At 35.9% G+C, this 21,183-nt stretch overlaps 1 protein-coding gene across 1 annotated transcript in view; it reads right to left on the minus strand.

Moving 5' to 3' along the window:
• PIK3C3 (phosphatidylinositol 3-kinase catalytic subunit type 3) overlaps positions 1 to 21,183 on the minus strand; it is a 148,297-nt gene that overhangs the window by 75,036 nt on the left and 52,078 nt on the right. Inside the window, exons 9-12 of the mRNA XM_030335994.1 lie at positions 20,518 to 20,610; positions 11,715 to 11,900; positions 6,721 to 6,875; positions 5,029 to 5,119 (exon numbers count right to left, since the gene is read on the minus strand). Of these exons, the coding sequence (XP_030191854.1) occupies positions 5,029 to 5,119; positions 6,721 to 6,875; positions 11,715 to 11,900; positions 20,518 to 20,610 (525 nt within the window). The remainder of the gene's footprint in view (positions 1 to 5,028; positions 5,120 to 6,720; positions 6,876 to 11,714; positions 11,901 to 20,517; positions 20,611 to 21,183) is intronic.

Genomic DNA, 21,183 nt, shown 5'->3' on the forward strand with positions numbered 1-21,183 from the left:
AATGCCTGTCGGATATATAAAGGAGATCAAGTAGGTTTCTGGATATATGAATCTAAAACTCAGATGAGAGAAATGTGCAAGACATATAAATTTGAGTTTATCAGTACTGCCTGGGGCAAGAGTATAAATTGAGACCTTGAGGAACATTAAAATGTCAGGCAGCAGAGAAAGTGCTGACAAAGGGAACTGAGAAGGCGCAGCCAGAGAAGTGAGGAGGAAAACATGGGCTGTACAGTATCATCTAAACCATGAGAAGTGTCCTTCAAGAAGGGTGCCATTTACTTTGCTGAATACTACAAAGAGGAACTGAGAAGTATATATAACCATAAAAATTAAAGTCATTTCCCACTTTAGCAAAGTAAGTTTTGATATAAAGATGGGAAGCCAAGGCCAGAATGATATGGATTAAAGAATGGAAAGAAAGGAAGAAGAGTCAGTTTGTACAAACAACTCCTTTTAGAAGCTTGATCATAAAGGTGCTGTTTCAAAGAATATGGTGTCAAGAGTTTTTTTTGTTTTGTTTTGTTTCATTTTTGAATTTTTCAGAGAAGAGATACTGACATATTTGAATATTTCTACCAGGAAAAGAAGAGAATGTATCTTTGAAGGGAGTTATATTTCTTCTGTGTAAGAAAACAGAAGGAAAGGATGGAAAAGGATTCTGTAAATCCTGGTGATGGGAAATTGAGACCATTCTTACCTAGTGACTTCTATTTGTTTCCATTAAGTGTGAGGCAGGGCATGAAGAACAGAGTAGAAAAAGTAGGAAGGAGTCACTGCAGAGCAGGAAGAGCAACCCAACCCACTGAGAGAAATGTAAGATGGCAGACAGCATTGAGTGCCCAACTGATGTCTATGATCATGAATTTAGAGTAATGCCAACATGCTAGGCTATGTGCTTTTCTTCAGCAATATTCAGGTATAAAGCAATTAGGTAAGTAGCCTTATCAAGAGCTGAGATTTCACTAGGGGAACTGAAGGTACTAATAAAAAAAAAATGACTAAAATGCTGAGCCAAGGGATAAAAGCTATATTCGGAGGAAAGCAAATATTGAAGGGGGCTGATGAACAAAAAAAGGGGTAGAGATCAACAGACTAGAAGTGTCTATGTGGTAGGGGTATTTCAGAAAGTAAGCTCTAGTAATAAAACGCTGTTATCACAAAGCAGATATGCCAGATGCTGTCAGAAGTGGCAAGAATTTTATCTAATTTTAGAGCTAAAACCTCAGCACTAGATTTTAAATGGGCAACATTTAAATGTCCAGTAAGGAAATGCCTCAACCAGAAAGCCATAATACTGAATCCATGTATGTAACAGGTAGAATCTAAGCCTAAAGTTTATCTCTGGCTTTCTGAGAAGGACATTATGGTCTTATACAGTTTTATAAATATACTTGAATAGAGAACACATATTTCACTTGACAGTGTGCTATTTTCATTAAAAAATGATTTACAGAGCATAAACAGGGAAGAATTAAATATAAAAATATTCATGAAACAAATGTACTTTTTGCTAGTACATATATATGTACTATCAATTTTTAAACTCAATTTAGGTGAGCAATTTTTAAAATTTTAAAACAACTAGAAAAAAATGTGCTTTAGGGAAAAAAATGATCTCCTATTAAAGGTCAAAGATATAAAAAGAAACAGTAAATAAGAACACAGATAAATACCTCTAAATACTTATTACTACTGTTTACAACAATAATATTATCTAATTAGGGAATTAAATAAGATAGGACTGAGTCACTGGGTAAAAGTGACATACAAGTAAAGAGGTACACTGTTTTGGAGGAGGATAATACTTCTTATGCCAAATTTAAAAGATGGATGTTAAAATATCTAGCACAGTTAAAGAATTGATAAAGACAATATAACCTCCAAGTTAGGGGTAGAGACAAAGGATAGGAAGGGGATCCAGTCAAATAGAGGCAAGGAAAAAATATTTAAGGAGAGAAAAGTACCAACACATAAGATGAGGAAATAAATCCAAATAGAGCTCTAAACACAATAAAAATGGGGTAAAACCTCCAGTTAAAAGACAATAGTGTTAAACAGGATTGAAAAACGAACTCTAGCTATATGCTTTCCAGAGAAAAACTCAAATGAAAGGACTGAAAAGTGTACCAGTGAACACTGATCAAGACGAAGTTCCATTACTATCAAACAAAACAGACTTTAAGGCAAATAATATGATTAAATATAAAGGAGGTCATTAATAAACAGTGATAAAAGAATCAATTTACTCGAATGCACCTAATAAAACAGTTTCAAAATATTTAAAGCAAACATCAACAGGGGGCAAAAAGGAGAAATTGACAATTCTACCATGATACAGGGGTATTTTTACCCTAATTCTTAAGATATCAAACACAGAAAAACTTCAAGCTTGTTCTAGTGATAAATGTACAATAGTGTACAATTGGGGAATATATCTTCTTTTCAAGAATTCAGGGAATTTATGGAAAATGACCATATTTGAGCAATTAGATTAACTGAGTTTCTATTTTGTTTCTAACATTTAGCCAGACATGCATAGTGGTTTCCTAAAACTCTAAGAACAGGGAAAGGAATGATGGGAAAAGGCAAGACACTCCTCAAGTGCCAAAGAGAAGACAAGAATGTTAGTATCTGCAGTGATAAGAGAGGGAATTTCAGCTTGGTCAGATAGTAATACCTAGACATCTCTAAACACTTAATCATTTAGAAGTACCTTAAAGGGGATGACTGCATGTACAGCATTATTACTCTGCTGGGAGCAATACAGGAAAGGGGAGGGAAAAAGTACTCAAAATAAGTCCCAGTGCTTTCTGGGAAAGCTTGAATTACATAAACCCTTTAAGAAACTATTCAGCTGAGAAAACGCAGAATGGCTTAATCACTAAGTAATAACAGGTCAAACAGACATGTACAATGGTGTATCCAAAAATTGGGGAATATACCTTCTTTCACAAGAGAAGGAATCAGAAATATGTAAAAACTAGGACAGTGTGTACAACTGTATTCTGAATATAACATTCAGAATCCAATCACCTCACACACTCTTCAATGTAAACTATCCTAGTTTAAGCCACCAACAAGTCTTATGTGGATTATTTTAATAGCTTCTCAGTAAAAGTCATTTGGTAACATGGCCTACAAGGCCCTGCATGGCTAATCTCCCGCTCTTTCTTGGACTCATTCTTCTCCCATGCTCCCTTCTTCTCACTCTCTGGAGCCAGGCATCCTCTGCTCTTCCTCACACACTTAAGCTCTAGCCTCTATACTGGCTGTTCCCTCTGCCTCACATGCTCCTTTCCCCAGACCATCCACATGGTTGTTCCCTCACCTCTATCACCTTTACAAAAGATGTTACTTTTTCAGGGAGGCCTTCCCTGACCGCTTTTCAAAATCACAACTGTCTAACCCCACCCCAACACCCCCTAATCATCCCTCTCTGATTTACTTTTTCCTTAAAAAGTAGATATTATTATCTTTTCTACTATATATAAGTATCACTATCATCAGCCTAAACACCACAATATAAGCTCCATGAAGACAAAGATTTTGACTCTTTTGTTCTCTCTTGCACCATCCCTCACACCTTGAATAGTTTCTGGTACATAATAAGAGCTTAAAAAATATGTGTGAGGGGTGCCTACGTGTCTGTCGATTAAGCATCTGACTTTTGGTTTCAGCTCAGGTAATGATCTCGGGGCTCATGAGTTCGAAACCCGCATCAGGATCCACACTGACAGTGCAGACCCTGCTTGGGATTCTTTCTCTCCCTGTCTCTCTCTCTCAAAATAAATAAACTTAAAGGACACTTGAGTGGCTCAGTTGGTTAAGCATCCAACTTCTTTCGGCTCAGGTCATGATCTCATGGTTAATGAGTTTGAGCCCCACGTCAGGCTCTGTGCTGACAGCTCAAAGCCTGCAGCCTGCTTCAGATTCTGTGTGTGTCTCTATCTCTGTCCCTCCCCTGCTCACACACACTCTCTCTCTCTCAAAAGTAAATAAAATTTTAAAAAATTTTAATATAAAAAAATTAAATTAAATTTTTTAATTTACATTTAAAATCTAAAAAATTTTTAATATAAAAAATAAAAATTTTAAAAATAATAAACTTTTTTTAAAAAAGTGTGTGAAAGGATGAATTATTGAATCAATCTATCAGTACCTTAGCTTTGAAAAGGCAAAACAATTAAACTGGAGCTAAATGGTTCTTTACTTAAAGGGCTCCCCTAAGGATTCTATGATCCTATAATGTAAAATTCTTTTTTAAATATTTCCTATTATATCAAAAGGTAGGCAGATATCAAACTCTGGTTAACAGTAATAAAAACAGGAATAATGCACTCATCAACATTAACTCCTAAAATCTGACTAAAAGCAATATGCATATACATTAAAAAAAAATTAGCTGAACTTTCTAGTATCAAAGCATGTACTATTTGTTTTCGACATCAGAGATGTGAAAAGTTCTCCTCAAATTAGAAGTCTTGGGGAGAAATTCAACAACATACTACATCAGCTTCTGCAAATGTACTTCCAAAAGTACCTTTCAGAGTAGTGCTAGCCTATTTGGCCTATTTTACCTCAAAAATCAGTCTACTTATTTAGAAGAACTTCACTTAATTTTTCTCTATGAGTTAAAAACAGCTACTTAGTATAAAAGTCCCAGTATCAAAGTCATACATTTCTACAATGTAATCACAAATACCGACAATTACAGTAATATTCATAAATGTTAACAATAAATATTCTGAGTTTCCTTAATAAAATATTTACGCCCAGTTTATTTTCACATTTCTCATTAATCCATTTATATGCCCAAAGCACCAATAAAATGCCTTGAATTGAAGACTATCTGGCACTTTTTGCTGAGAAGAAAGTCATAAACATACATCATAAAACAAGTTACTTAATAAGGTTGTAATATTTTGTTTATTAATCAAAATCAATGTTTTAAAGACCAACATAAAATGTTCACTTGAAATCTTATAAGATTTCTCCTGTAGGAAACTTGAAAAGCTTTGTACTCACCTCTAGATTTTCACCATCTGAACTGTCTTTTGTTTTGGATGCAGGAGGAGGGGAAGACACTGGAGGAAGAGGGCTCGTTATAATTTGGGAGCTGAAAAAGTAATAGGAGATATAACTGATAGGTAAAATACTCTGCCTATAAGAGAAGATATACATTTTTTAGCATAGTTCACCTCAGCTCTGTCTGGTTAAAGCATCACTTCCTAAAGCATGTTGTGTGCAACACTAGAGTCACATAGCCTGGAAAAAGCCTATAGTCAACAAATATGGGCCACAGTCCTCTCGGAAGATTTTTGTGCAAGCTGGCATATTAAAGGTTTTTGATAAGTACTGTAGTTTTTTAAAAAGCCCATTTTAATTTAAACCACCATTTCCCAAACATTTCTGCCCACAAGAGCAGCCCATCTCTTTTTTTATCTTTTTACAAAATATAGAAGTTAGTGAGCAGCAGACCATAATTGGGAAATACTCAATTACAGCTTACATTACATTGTAAAATCTTAACAGACTTCTAAGAAAATATTCTAGGTGGCAGAAGTAAGGAAGAAGGTAAATAAGCATGACTGGAGACCAAAGACCTCCAGTACAGTACAGTGGAAGACAAAGTCAAGGGTCTGTTCTTTTAAAAACAAAAAACATAAAGCAGACGATAGAAGAAAAAAAATGATCTTTCCCGTTTTTCTGTTCTTCTTCAAATGAAACACAGAAGATAAAAACAGCAGTATCATAATCATAGTGAAAAATTCAAAAACACAAACTTAAGCCCATGGGATAATTGTAATCATTGGACTAATTCAGGAAATCTGAATTCTAGACCTCATCTGTCATTAACAAATCTCATGACCTTCACAAAATAATTTTCATCACTGAGCCTCAGGTTTCTCACCCAAAGGTTCCTATTTGTTTCAAATTCTTTAAGATTTTATGGAAACTAAAATGGCAAAGTAGAAAGAACGTGGGCTTTAGAGTCAACTCTACCATTTGTAGGATATAAGACTCTGGACAATTAACTTCTTGTTCCATCCTTCATTTCTAAATTAGAGATATGAATATGTACTTCAGAGGATTATTAAAATGACTTAATGTATGTGGGCCCCCTCACAGTGTCTGCTACAGAGGTGGGAGTTCTTAATTGTCATTGTTGTTAACAGCTTTTAATTCAAGTACTATGGCATTTTTTTTTTATTATGACTACTAAAAAGGTGCAAAGCATAAAGGTGTAAAACATAAACTTTACAATAAAATATTTGAGTCCACTACCATGCCCCACCATTTGTTTTATTTTTGCATGAGCACTTTCTAACTCTTACCAAGCACTATCTTAAGTGCTTTATGTGTGTTAACTCATTTAATCTTCCAACAACCTGCAAAAATCAGTTACTATTATTATATTCCCATTTTTAAGATGAGAAATTGGGGCCAAGCAGAGATTATGCACCTTACACAAGTTTACACAGCTAGTAAGTGGCAGAGTCAAGATTTTCACTCAAGTATTCTGACTCCACAGCTTGCAAAACACTGCTCTGTAATACAGTAATGTGTGTTCTGTGAGTGCATATGTCACATTTATCGGTACAACTTTAAACTTAGTACCAACTAGGGCTTGGTACATCTAAGGAAAAAGGAAAGGAGAAGTTTGAAAAGAGGGGAGACTATTAGATTTGAACATAAGCCCTCCCTGCATATCCATACCTATCTATTTCTGCAGAATTGATTCCAGAATTTGACACACTCTCTGACACTGAACCCTGACTATCCTTCTTGGTAGGTTCTAATCCATTCTTTATGTCATCAAAATTTTCATATTTGAGAGCCTGGACCAGCTGTAATAGGTACATCAACAAATCCTGGAAAACAAACAAAAATAGGCTAATATTAGAAAAACAAATGCAACTGATTATAGACATCATTTATTCTTGAATATCAAGCTAATAGTTTAGTTTCATCTACCACTTATCAGCTGTGCTACTTTTGGCAAGTTACTGGGTTATTTAACCTCTTGCTGCCTCACGGGGTCCTCATCTGTAAAATGGACAAAATCATCTATACCTTAGAGATACGTTGTGAGGATTAAATCAGTTAATAGAAGAAAGTCACAAAACAGTGCCTGGCACAGAGTAAATGGCCAATAAATGCATTTAAAGTGGTATCCAAAAAAGCAAGGCAGAAAACAAAAACAAGGATTAAGATGGTTCGTGTAAAACTAAAAAATTTAGAAAGGATCCTTTTTTCAGCAATAGATCAGATAACGGCATTTTATGTCTAAGATTTCATAAGAAACTCCAAATTTTCAAGTTCTCAAAGAATTCCTGTTTCATAAACTTTTCTGGTTAGGATTTTTTTTTTTTTTAATCCTGAGTCCTTTCTTCTTTTTTTTTCTTGAGAGCTCAGGTTTTAGAGAATTTGGGTTGCTACCTAAATGGAAAAATCCTATAAAACAGACATTTTAATTTTAACACTCTTGGTTACGGGAAAAGCTTACTTTCCTGCCAACTAGCAATAATGGCTTAAAAAAACAAATGCCCAAGGTTAAATTTCCCATACTGATATTGACAATCAACACGATAATTAGGACTCAAAAGTGTCAACAAAATCGTTTTTACTTTTCTGAGTTTTCCTTTAATGTAAAAAGACTCTTCCAGTTTAACGTTTAGAATGGATATGAAGCCTATCTTACTCTCCATAAATGTAGTTCTTAGCCCTTCTCAATGACTATTAAGAAAACTCCCAAAGTGTCACTTTTAAAACCAATTATAAACTGAAGAAATCCACACAACTCAAACACTTTTTTAAAGTTTCATTATCTTCGAGTTCTAGTTGCTACTCACCTAGTTAGCCCCTCAAAACTCATAATCAGATAATTGTTGAGACTTGATGAATACCACCTCAATCTCAGTCTCCTCTTTAGGCCTATAAGCCAAGTGAAATCCCCTGTCAGAACTTCAGTCGGGATCCACACTTTCCTTCCTTACTTGTAACAGCTATAGAATTTGTAGTTATTTGCTTATTTACTCTTCATCTTCTCCAGTTTACTGCAAACTCCATGAGGACAAAGTCCACTCCCAACAACCTATTTTCCTTTACTTTATACTCTACTGTATTTTTTTTTCGTACCTTTTTTCTTACATTGACATAGTCAATATTTTTATCATTATCTAAATAGCGACAGGGGAAAAATACACAGGATTTCACGACTATGATTTTGCCACAAAAAAAAATTAAATAAAAGTTTAACTGGCCTATTCATTCATATTCAAATATATCAATGTCAGTGGCCAGAGAAATCAAATGACTGTATCAGAGCACCTCTACAGTGTTTTGTTCTCTAAAAATCATTTTTTTTTAATGTTTATTTATTTATTTTGAGAGAGAGAGAGAGAGAGAGAGAGAGACAGAGTTCGAGCAGGACAGGGGCAGAGCAAGAGGGAGAGAAAAAGAATCCCAAGCAGACTGTCAGCACAGAGCCCCATGCAGGGCTCGATCACACAAAGCATAAGATCACAGCCTATGCGAAAATCAAGAGCTTAACGGACTGGGCCACCCAGGTGCCCCAAAACCATTTTTTAACTGGAGTAATAAACATCTGATTTTCTACTATTATTTTGAGACTTATGACATCTAATAGCAATAGGTACGCTTTTTCTAAGGGAAAAAAGGTGAATTTCATAACAAAAAATTGATTAATATATTTAATGACAAATATCCTTCTCAGGAGAATTAAGTAATTGTGTTTCACTGCTAAGCATGCTTCGAAAATGCTGCTGAGTATATCACCTGTTATGTTTTCCCAATTATAGAAGACTTTCCACATGAAATCAAAAGGGCTATATCGTTATTAAATTCCCCACAAAGGAGGAATTCAGAAGAAAACGTTCCTCTTTTTGTCACTCATCACTATCTGATTTGTTGGTTTGGTATTCTATATTCAAACTATACTTTCCTTCATTTGTACAAAGTCTATTTGCTCATTATATAGTCACATCTTGAAAAACATAAAATTCCTCTAAGCATGAAGGACACAGCATTGGAGTAAAACAAAAGAAAAGAACAGGTTTCCATCTGAGGCAATTCAGTAAAATTTCCCAAGAGCTATGGAATATTATCTAGATAGTGATCACCATTTCTCTCAATAACAAGTTAATTCTAATGCTTCAGGGTACACAGGCAAAATTCCGTATCAAAAATCACTAAGTGACTTCCCATTTCTTATTGAATTAAGAGTAATTCTTCATATAGGCATTTACAGTTAGAAGGACACAGGTTCTGATCTCACATCCTGAACAGCTAGCTACATACATCCCACATTCCAGTTAAAGTGAAATATTTGCTATTTTCTTATTACTTTTCACTCTCCTTGCCTTTGCTCATTTTGGTCTCTCCACTTAAAATGTAAACTCATGTCCAACTGTGAACATTTATTCTTCCTTTAATGAGTATCTCTAATGCCACTTTCTCCTCAAACTCTAATGGGGAACCTCTCCTTTTGAACCACACAACAATAAGAAATACAGTTTTTAAAAAATTCCTAAAGGGACACCTGGGTGGCTCAGTTGTTAAGCATCCGACTTCAGTTCAGGTCATCATCTCATGGTTTATGAGTTCGAGCCCCACACTGGGCTCTGTGCTGACAGCTCAGAGCCTGGAGCCTGCTTTGGATTCCGTGTCTCCCTCTCTCTGCCCCTCCCTACTCACGTTCTCAGTTTCTCTCTCTCAAAAATAAACATTAAGGAAAAAAAAATTTATAAAAATAAAAATAAAAAATTCCTACATAGAATATTAGCAAATTAAATTCAGAAAGGTATTCAAAGATTAAGATCTCTAAAACCTAAAAAAAACTACCATATTTTGCAATTTAAAGTGTACACAATGTTTCTATCATTATCCTCTACCTAATAACAAAAATTCTAAAATGGTCTGGAAATAGTTCAGTACCTGCATGAATACAGCTATCTCCAGAGACAATCAAATACTAAGCTAGAAGCTTGTGAGGGAATTGAAATAAGACAATCAAAAATTAGGACTGATAATTTTTCTATTTAAATTCTGAACCCACACGAAGGTACTGTCTTGACTGTAGCCCAGAGGCCTTTAGCTAAACGCTATGACTCATATCAAACATTGAGAATTAATGATTTAAGTTAAATTTCCAATTAATTTCACAATAAATATTTCAACATTTCTACATTTCAAATAAATATGTAATAAATTTTACTTGTGATACAGTAAAGACAGTGAGGAAGAAGATAATATGCTGAATCACAATGCTTAGGATTGCTTTTTGACAGGAGAGTAAAAAACACTGTTCCAATAAAATTATACAACAGCTGAGATTTGCCTCCAAATAATCCGGTGAAGGGTAGGAAAAGGGGAAGAGAAAATAAGTGGTGTTACAGATGAAACAAGACTAGCTGTGAGCTGGCAACTGAAGATGGGTAAATTAAATTTTTTTTTTTCAACATTTATTTATTTTTGGGACAGAGAGAGACAGAGCATGAACGGGGGAGGGGCAGAGAGAGAGGGAGACACAGAATGGGAAACAGGCTCCAGGCTCTGAGCCATCAGCCCAGAGCCCGACGCGGGGCTCGAACTCACGCACCGCGAGATCGTGACCTGGCTGAAGTCGGACGCTTAACCGACTGCGCCACCCAGGCGCCCCTGAAGATGGGTAAATTATATGTGAGCATTCACTAGACTATTTACTTTAGTGCTCATATTTTACTATAATTAAAGACATACATCGACCTTAGTGCTATGTTTTGCCACTACAAATTCAAAATGACTTTTTTTAAAAAAAGATCTTCAGTATTAGTTATTCTATGGAAACAACATTGTTATATACATCGAGGCTTGAGAAAAGTTATCCTGTATCCCATAAGCCCTGCAGGCTAGCATAAATTATTAGGTTATGTTTGGAAAAGGCATTCATTCACCATATAAAAATTAGTACGTTAAAAAACTTGCTGGATTACTCTATCTTATTAGGAATAACTCCAATTCAAAATCCAGCAATGCTTTGTGTCCACAGAGTGTTCCTCCTTCCCTGATGGTTTTATACGTATATAAATAGCCAGCATAAAGTTTGCAGGCTTGGCTTTCCAGAGGATTCAAACCACCTTCAGAAAATCTACATATACACGTAATTGTCAGCAGCTGAAAGTTTAAAGGAGAAGTTTGAAGGAGAATAAGATGACCATGCATCTCTATGCTTTAAAGGCCCCAAGGGCTTCTCAAGGCTGCAATTAAATGTGGCTTGTTGTATACTGACTGATAGAGGGGATCTGAATTATTCCCTAGCTGGTGCCGCATTAAACCATTTTTCATTAGAATTCCTTTTTCCAGACAGAGCAATACAAGCTCTGCTGCCAGGTAAATGTCCTGGGAGAGATTGTCCTATCATGTAACAGATCAGGAAGTAAATTTTCATTTCACAGAAGAGTCCTTGGAGGAATATTTTAATTTTACTTCTGAAAACACACCTAGTATATCCTCTTCCCTTCTAAAAATCTCTCTTTCTCTCTCTCCGGTCTACCTATCTCCCTCTCTCTCCCTCTCTCTACCACACACACACACACACACACACACACACACACACACACACACTGGACTGAGTGGAGAGGAGTAAATGAGTCTATAATCAGGCTCTAGTTTAAAATGTACCCAAAGAAGAGTAATGAGTAACAATGTACCTCATCATCTGCCTGTCGCAACCGGGCAACAGCATAACGCCTCACAGTTGGATTGGTGTAATGGGAGGATAAAAGCTCCAAGGAGTCCTCTACATCCATTGGCTTCCATTTTCCTAGAAGTTCCAATGCCTGTTTAGCCTCCTGAGGTAAATCCCAATTAACACATTTCAAGAATTTTGTTAAAGCCTAAAATCAGAAAAGATTTTAACATTAGAAACAATAGCCTATTACCTGGGAAAAGGAAAGGTCAAGAGTGAGTAGGCAGAGTTTCCCACTTGGTCCTGATGACAAAGTCACAGAATTGATGACAGACTCCATGTGTAACCACTAAACATAGTTACACATATGTTCCTAGAAAAATACTGCAGGACAGAAAGAAAAAAAAAAGCATGTTCCCTGTAACTTTACATTTTTCAGCTTAGTTTTTTCTTGGTTTTTTTAAGGTTTTATTTATTTTTAACAGAGAGAGAGAGAGACAGAGCGTGAGTAGGGGAGGGGCAGAGAGAGAGGAAGACACAGAATCCGAAGCAGGCTCCAGGCTCTGAGTTGTCAGCACACAGCCAGACGCGGGGCTCGAACCCACAATCCGTGATGAGATCATGACCTGAGCCAAAGTCAGACACTTAACGGACTGAGCCACCCAGTCTGAACCCACATGAAGGTACTGGCTTGTACCTTGTACCTTGTACCAGGCGACCCTACATTTTTCAAGTTAAACCACTATACAGAGCACTACAAATTTTTAAGTTTTCTTTGACTTTTCCTCATTTTCCTTTTTTATTTTAAAATAGCACAGGCCTTGGGGTGCCTCCTTCAGTGAAGTATTCAAATTCGGCTCAGGTCATTATCTCACGGTTCCTGAGTTCAAGATCCGGATTAGGACTCTGCTGACAGCACGGAGCTTGGAGCCTGTTTCAGATTCTGTGTCTCCCTCTCTCTCTGCACCCCCGCCCCCGCCCTCTCTCTCTCTCTCTCTCTCTCAAAAGTAAATAAACATTAAAAAAAATTTTTTTTAATAACAAAATAGTGCAGGCCTCAAGACATGGAAATAAAGAGGCGTACATATTCTCATGAGATGTTTTACAAACAACCTTCATTTTACAACATCAACATGGGACATAAAATATTGCAGCCAATAAATAAAAAGAGTTCAAAGTCAAGCAAAGGTACAATCCCTACCACGAACCTCACTCTCAAACCTCCCCAGGATCACTGGGTTTCCTAGATACTCACACATGAGGGCTCAAACTAAATTAAATATGTACATCTCTTACACAGAGAAGTAACTATTTTAAAAGACAAACAAAAACTCCACACAAACAAGCATAGAGAAAAACACAGAAGCAGCAACAAATATTCTATGATTCAGCTACCTGTTTGTAGTGTCTTTCTGGAACCTCACTTCTTTAGACAAGCAGCATAACTATCTAAAGTTTTTACAAGATTGTCCAGGTAAATAAATGACCTTCGAGCATATCATTCATGGTTGCATACATAATAAGTGCTCTTTTAACAAGGTTGTATATTTGTTCTCCATAAAAAACTATCTCTATTGTCACATCTCCCCACTGGGAACAGTTTCCTGGCTGATCCCATTTTCTTCTTTCTCTTTGTCTATGAATTCATCTCTTGAACAAAGATAACTTTAAAATTTAAAATTCCTGGGGCACCTGGGTGGCTCAGTCGGTTAAGCGTCCAACTTTGGCTCAGGTCATGAATTTGCAGTCTGTGAGTTTGAGTCCCGTGTCGGGCTCTGTGCTGACAGCTCGGAGCCTGAAGCCTGCTTTGGTTCTGTGTGTCCCTCTCTCTCTCTCTCTGCCCCTCTCCTGCTCATGCTCTATTTCTCTCTGTCTCTCAAAAATAAACGTTAAAAAAAAATTTTTTTTTTAATTTAAAATTCCTGTTCTGCCCAACTAAAATCTTTTCATTAGTAATCTAATACAGTTCTGAAGAAAATGCCCTTTTGGACAACAAAACACAGTTATTGGTTAGTATGACATAAAATGAACCCTAATGCCCATGACCTAACTTATTCTTGATTTAAGTAAATTAAGCAAAAAGGCCCGATGGAGATTATCTAGTCCAGTGCTCAAACTGTATATAATCTCAATGAAGTCAGTGGCTTGCCTGTCACCTCAAAATGGTGAAGAAGCTACACCCAAAACTGGGATCCACTAACTCTGAGCCCATGCATCTTTCACCAGATGGTTCCTCCGTACCATTAAGGCACTGCCATCTCCTAACTGGCTAAATCCATGCCCCGTAGAGCCATTATTCCATCAACACTGATCTCCTAAATCCATTACCAATTCCTGTCCATTATTTCCCAAGCAATATTTCCTGCATTTTTCCCCTCAGCTTGATTCTCACTACACCACACATTTAGAGTTTAGCATAGCCTTCTAGCTAAGAGCCTTAATACCAGTTTCTCTTCTAATCATTTCACAGGAATTCTCAGAAGCTCAAGTTGGAAGTAATGTTAGCATGAACCACCAATTGTCAACAGAAATGTATCTTCTAATATCCCTGACAAAAAGAGACTTAATATTTAAGTAATTCCAGTGGCTGATTTCTAAAGTACCTACTTTGAAGCCATTTTTGTTGTTTTTTAACTATAATGAACCAAAAGACAGAAGTGTTTTCATGTAACTTCCTCCCAATGTCCGTTTCATTGCGGAGAATGAGAGTAAATTTAACTCCCCCCCAATACATGGACAACTTTTCCAATAGTTAATGATGACTACCATATTGTTATAGTGTGGTTTCCCATTAGATAATAGGATCACTCTAATTTACAAAACAAAACAAAAAACAAACATAACAACAAAACCTTGGCTTCTTTCTCAAAACACTTCAATGATACTTCTCACCACAATCCTCTCTCATTAAGCTAACTCCCATTCTCTTTCTATGCTTCAACCAACTTAACCTAATTAATACATCACTCTCTAATTCCTGTCTACAAGCTTTCCCCATGCTCTTCACCCAAACAGTAATGTCATCTTCAAGGCCAGCTTGTCAGACTCAACTTTTCCAGTAAGTTCTCAGCAACTTTGAGTTCTTCCTTTAGTACTTACCTCAATTTTACCCCTTTCATTCAAATGATGCTCTTCTTAACTGCCAAACACTTTTGTGGGCATTCTTATCTCTACAACTGGAGTCTGTTCCGAAAGGGTAGCTATCCATTTCTTCAGCACCGACAGCATGCCATTTAGCACAGTGCTCCCTCCCCATGTAAGAACACAGACCACCCTTCTAACTTACTCCATGCATTTTATTTTTCACTTCTAGAATGCATTTCTATGTTGAATGTTGAAACAAAGCAATACTTCTTAAATAACTACAGCAAAACCTTTTCCATTTCACAGCACATCAGCAGTCTTAATAGAAATGTGCAGATATGTACTTACAAGCAAATCTTGCAGCATGCTGATGTACTCAGCTCAGTAACTGAAACAATCTAACCCCCAGATTCTCAGATTTACAGATTTACTAGTAAGATTTATAGCATGCTGCTGCCAAGGAACTTAAGACACTGTACAAAGAATTATACAACTTTCTAATGCTGAATGTTACAAATGTAAGCAAAGAGGTAGTAGAATGAAGAAGGAAAACAAGGAGAAGGGAAATGAGAAAGATAGAAAATGTAAGAATCTGAAGCAATAATAATACTTAATTCCTGGCCCTTTAAAGATGCTGTACTGATGTATGTAAATTTAAGGATTCAAAAGCAATTTTATCTTTAGAGTTTCCACTGATAAATGGAGAATACAGGCTTTCGAGCCAGAGTGTTTGAGGTCAAATCCTAATTCCCAGCTCCATGACTTTTTGGCTGAGTCACCTCTAGCACATTATTTAACTTTTAAGTGACTTGTCCTATAAAGTTGCAGTAATGATTAAATAAGTTACTGAACGCAAATGTTTAGAACAGTACTTTGGAAATAATTTGGTAATAATATATATTTGATGTTAATTATTTTATCATCTGATATTATTGTTATTCTACTTCTGATGTTGGGTGCAATGTCAAATGACAACATTACCACTTTTATTGCCATGTTTTAAATAGCAGTATTTCCAATTTTTTTTTTTAATGTTTATTTTTGAAAGAGATAAAGAGCAAGCAAGGGAGGGAGGGCAGACAGAGAGAGGGAGACACAGAATCGGAAGCAGGCTCCAGGCTCTGAGCTGTCAGCGCAAAGCCTGATGCGGGGCTCAAACTCACAAACCATGAATCATGACCTAAGCCAGACACTTAACCGACTGAGCCACCCAAGCGCCCCTAAATAGCAGTATTTAATTAACCTCCCTTCTGATCTTAGAACCTCTTCACTATTATCTCCTATTCTTAGAATCACATTCACAATCACTTCAGAGTTGAAAAAAACTATGTTCATCATATATATCTCTATTTTTAACTTCTACCAACTAAGTTATGGGAAATTTCTAATTTGTTGCTAAAGGGAAATCTATTCCTCTACTCAGGACACTTCTGACAACAAATGTGTCGTTTTCCACACCAAACAATTGCTTAATTCTCTGAGAACCCCAACTAGATGTCCCAAAATCTAGTTCAATTCTGAAACTACCTGGAGTTACTGAAGATTCCACAGGTTAAAGCGTCAGTCTCACAAAACTGCTTCCTGTTTTAGAGCCAATTACAAATTTTGGATCCCCAGGTTGCCCACACTTGTGTGTGACTTGGCTACAAATCAGAAGTTACCAATGACACCTTCCTCAGGCTCAGTAATTTGCTATAATAGCTCACAAAACTCAGAAATACTTTACTTATTACTACTGCTTTATTACAAAGGATACAAAATGAATAACCAGATGAAAAGGTACATTGGACAGGTCTGGAAGAGTCCCAAGCAGAGGTGGTTCTGTCCCTATAGAGGTTTGGATGTGCCACTCTCCTGTCACATGAATGCATTCACCAACCCAGAAGCTCTACAGACCTTGTCGTTATAGGTTTTCATGAAGGTTCCATTACATAGGTTTGATTTATTCTGGCCACTGTTGATTAATGCAATGCCTAGTCCCTCTCCCAGAAGTCATGGGGTGGGGTTGAAAATTCCAACCCTCTAATCATATTCATCTGGTTGGTTCCTCTAGCAACCAGCTCCATCTTGCAAGAATCACCTCATTAGCATAAACTCAGGTATGGCTGAAAGGGGCTTATTATGAATAACAAAAAGACACCACCCCCATCCCTACCACTCAGGAAATCCCCAGGGCTTTAGAAACTGTGCCAGAAACAAAAACCAAGTATATATTTCTTATTAGATCACAGTATCACAGTTGTGCTTCTAATTTCAAAATTGAAAATATCTGCTCACCCTGCTCCTTCCATTTGCCCTATTTCATTATTTCAGGCACTCAAGCCTAACTCCTGGGAGTTGTCAGCAAGTCATCTTACACATTCTCCTCTCCTTCCCCTGCCCTCCAAGATCACTCTCAAAATCATACATGAGTCTCCTAATTAGGTCTCTTCTTTCATTCTCAGATCTGCTCCAACCCACCCTGATTCAACTTCCTTAAAACATCACTTCTTAAGACATACTCTGTTGCTTTAGTGGTTTCCTATCACCAGTGAAATCCAACTCCCAAGCTAGAATCCAAGGCTCAAACTGACTCCAACTTGTTTATTTCATAACCATTCACACAAATTTTTCTGTCTCTGAACTTAACATGCTGCCTTACTCATGCTTTTCTTCTCCATGAAAAATGATCATCACATAAAAAATATCATCGAAGCTTATTCAAACTTTAAGACCAATCTTTTGCTCTGTGAAATTTCCTTCATATCATAGCACACTGATCTTGCTATACTCTACATATCTATTATAGTAATTACCTAAATGTTTATTAGGAGGATAAACTTTAATCAATTTACATGCTTATGTTTCCCCATTTTGATTCTGTATAAATATCCTTTCCCTAAAAACAGTTTTAATTTATATGAAGACAGAGAAATGGTATCTCGAAGCCTAGAGTCTAAATATTACTAGGCCAAAGTGGTAACTTTGCTTGCTGAAGTGAATTCATTTCTGCTCCTCATCGACTTCTTGAAAGCACAAATATGATTATTGTCCTGATGTTACGGTCCCAACAGCTACTTCAGGAAAAGCCTCATATGAACATTCAGTGCATCACTATTACCTCCACTGTGTGACAGTTCCTATGCTTTTTTTCCCCCAAAGATAACAGAAAGGCATTAAGAAAGTTATTTTCAATTAACATTTTTATAAGAAGCCATTTACCATTTATTGGTTTTGAAAAGTTACAATATTCACATTTTGGATTTCATAATAATAAGCCACTTTCCATACTATGTAGAAATAGTTCTACATAGTATGGACCACAAATTTTTAAAATCTTCCTGAATTTCACTGGTTTTGCTAGATAAAGTGATTACTGTGAACTTCGTAGGTGCAAGAGTAGAAGGTTTTCATCCAAAATACTTAAGACAGGTCATTTAGAAAAAAATAGGTGGAAAGACCAAATTTAATTAAAAAGTAAATAAGAAATGTAAGTTTGTAAGAACTAATTTCCATCAATTTTTGACCACTGTTTTCTCTCCACCAAATCTTTTCAGCTTCAGGGCCCAATGCCAAATAACCTAAATCAGTTTCAGAGAAACTGACACGGAAAGAACTTCTTTGTGTAAGTAAATTAAGGGACAGGAGTACAAGAGTATTTGTTTTCTACAAAACCCATTTTAAATTATTACAAAGACACAAATGTGGCTGTGTGAATAATTCCTCTGGTCACTTGAAAGCCAATATATATATCTGGTCTACTGAAAAGTGCTTCCCAAACATTAAGAAATATTGTTTGTTCTACTCTAGTGATCATAAGAATCCTATAATGTGTCCTGAGAACTGAAGTTTCATCACCCACATTTCAAAAACTTGAAATCAACTAGTTAAATGAAACTTGTCACATACTTTATATCACTTGAGCATTTTATTTCTTTTGCACATATCTGGAAGTAATTGAATTTCGGTGGGAAGTGACTACTTGTTTAAACAAACAATTTTTCTTGCAAGTGTTTCTATCTAAGGCAGTTCTGCTCTGTAAATCTTTTCTATGCTTCTTGAACCCATACATTCTAACAGGTTTAATTCAATATCTTGCTGTGTGTTTTAGCAAACACTCTTCTACATTCAAGATGCAATTTCTGTGACCAAGGTTTTTCTTCATTTAACAGAGTATCATGTACTAACTCAATCTTTTTATGAAACCCAGAATCACAACCTAAGTTTTTATTGATGAATATTTCCTTTTTTGCAGTCATGAAGAGAATAACACTCAAAGCTATAGGAAATTTAAAATTCTTCTTTCACTCTTGTTAAGGATGTAAAGGAGAGTTAATATAATTCATCTACAAAGAATCTCCCAAGGCATCAATAAAAGATAAAGAAGTAAAGCTGGAAAGTTTAAGATGAGCTGCAATTGAATTTTTACCTTTACTTTAGAAATGAAAAGAAATAAAATAACTTGTTTCAGAAAAACAAGTTAAAGTAGCTAAAGACAGTCTCATGAGATTGTAAAACATATTCATTCATTCTCATATAATTATGTAATAGCTTTCTGACAGATATTAATTTTCCTGATGCTGCTATGTTTTGTGCCCAACACATTTCATAATTCCTGCTGAGGCATGTACGTGATGTTGCAAATATTTTCTCTAAAATCCACTAAGTTCTCTTCTAATTCACCGATGTGAGCACATCAAGATGGTATAAGAGCTTTGTGCTTCTTGCACAGGTTCCTTAATGTCTTTAAGACTCAAGCTTCCTCATATATAGAACACTCATGATCACACCAACATTCTGGGGTTGTTGTGGGATTTAAAAGATCCCTGGCATACTGTGGCTGATTAACAGATACTGGTTATTATTCTTAGATCTTAAGAGTTAGCCCTTGAATCTATGTTCTAAGAATTTACAGACTATTTTAAGAACTAAAAGAGACTTAAAGTTCACATTTAATCAACTCATATTAAATATGAGAAACTAAAATTCAGACAGGTGGAAGTGATTTGCCAGTACTCAAAAAGCTTCTTAGTGGCAACTGTAAGACTCAGAACCAAGTCCCTAGACTGTAATCTAGTGCTGACTACTTTATCCTAATTCTCTCCAGAAACTTAGTAACTCCATGGTTTCATTAAGAAAAGCAAATGTCTAGTTCTGACCTTGCCTCTATTCCGCATGCCAAGATGGATCCCACTCTATGACTCAACTTATACATTTCAAATTACATTTCTCATACTCCCTCTCCAGCCACATCTCCTCCAAAGTTCTATATTCCTTTTAATAACATAAATAGTTTGGTAGTCATCCAAGTTCAAAGAGGTGAGAACCATGAAGATAGAGGTGAAACATTTACTCTGCATCTACTATGTGCCGGGTACTTGGCCAGGTTATTCACCAGTATTACCTCACCTATCAAGGATTGTCATCACCAGAAAAATGAGGAAACCAAGCTTCCAAGGCAATTCTCCTCACCTTACCTAGTAAGAATAAGTAGTGGTACCAAAAGTGAACCCAAGTCTCTCTGATTTAACCCATTCAAACTATGCACCTATACATAATCTATGCAGCAACAAACTGGTACATGTATCTTTGTGTATATACCCTTTGTAATATTTAAAAAATGAAGTATCATATATATTGCTCTATAGCATGTTTTTATTTTGACAATAACATTTTATTTCCATGGCAGTTTTACCTCTCCTGTTCATTAGTAACAAATTTTGCAAATAAATCTGATATACGAAAATATTCAAGATACTCACTTTTTCTTGATTAGTGAGATAATATCTAAACTTCCAAACAAGATCTTGTTCTTCATATGTAAGTTGCTTGGTTGGTGGATAACTCACAATAATCTACAACAAAGAAAAAAAGAACTATGTTGGTTAAATATATTCTTCCTATGTATTTCCATTTCATTTAAAATTTTTCATTTATTTAAATATTTCTATAATAGAATATTACAGAAGTAGAGAAATGTACATGAAGCAGAGTAAGGCTTAAATTTGCTGTACTTCTCAGTCCAAAAAAGGATATTATTAGAGTGCAGGGACAGAAAAAAACGATGTAATAAGTCACACTCCATATAGAAATCTGTAACTACAGAGCTCATTTAATTCAACCAAAAATAAACCATATCCAAATAACAAAATCCCCCTTTCTTTCCAAAAGGAAAAAGGAAATAAATAATGAACACTTTCCCTGTCAAGTCAAAGCACACAACAATGCATATCTGCACACCAAGGCTTTCCCTCAGGCAATGTACCTTGGGGCCAGTTTCTATATGGTGGCCAGACCACTATATCAAGAAAGTATATACTATTTGTCTCTCTGTCTCTAGGATTAATATATTTTCTTAAAGCCCCAAAATTGATTTCAAAAAACATACAGAAAATGCAAAATTGTTGAAATTATGCAGATTTCATTAC

This window comes from Lynx canadensis, chromosome D3 (genome assembly GCF_007474595.2).
Source record: "Lynx canadensis isolate LIC74 chromosome D3, mLynCan4.pri.v2, whole genome shotgun sequence".
NCBI classification, from domain to species: domain Eukaryota; kingdom Metazoa; phylum Chordata; class Mammalia; order Carnivora; family Felidae; genus Lynx; species Lynx canadensis.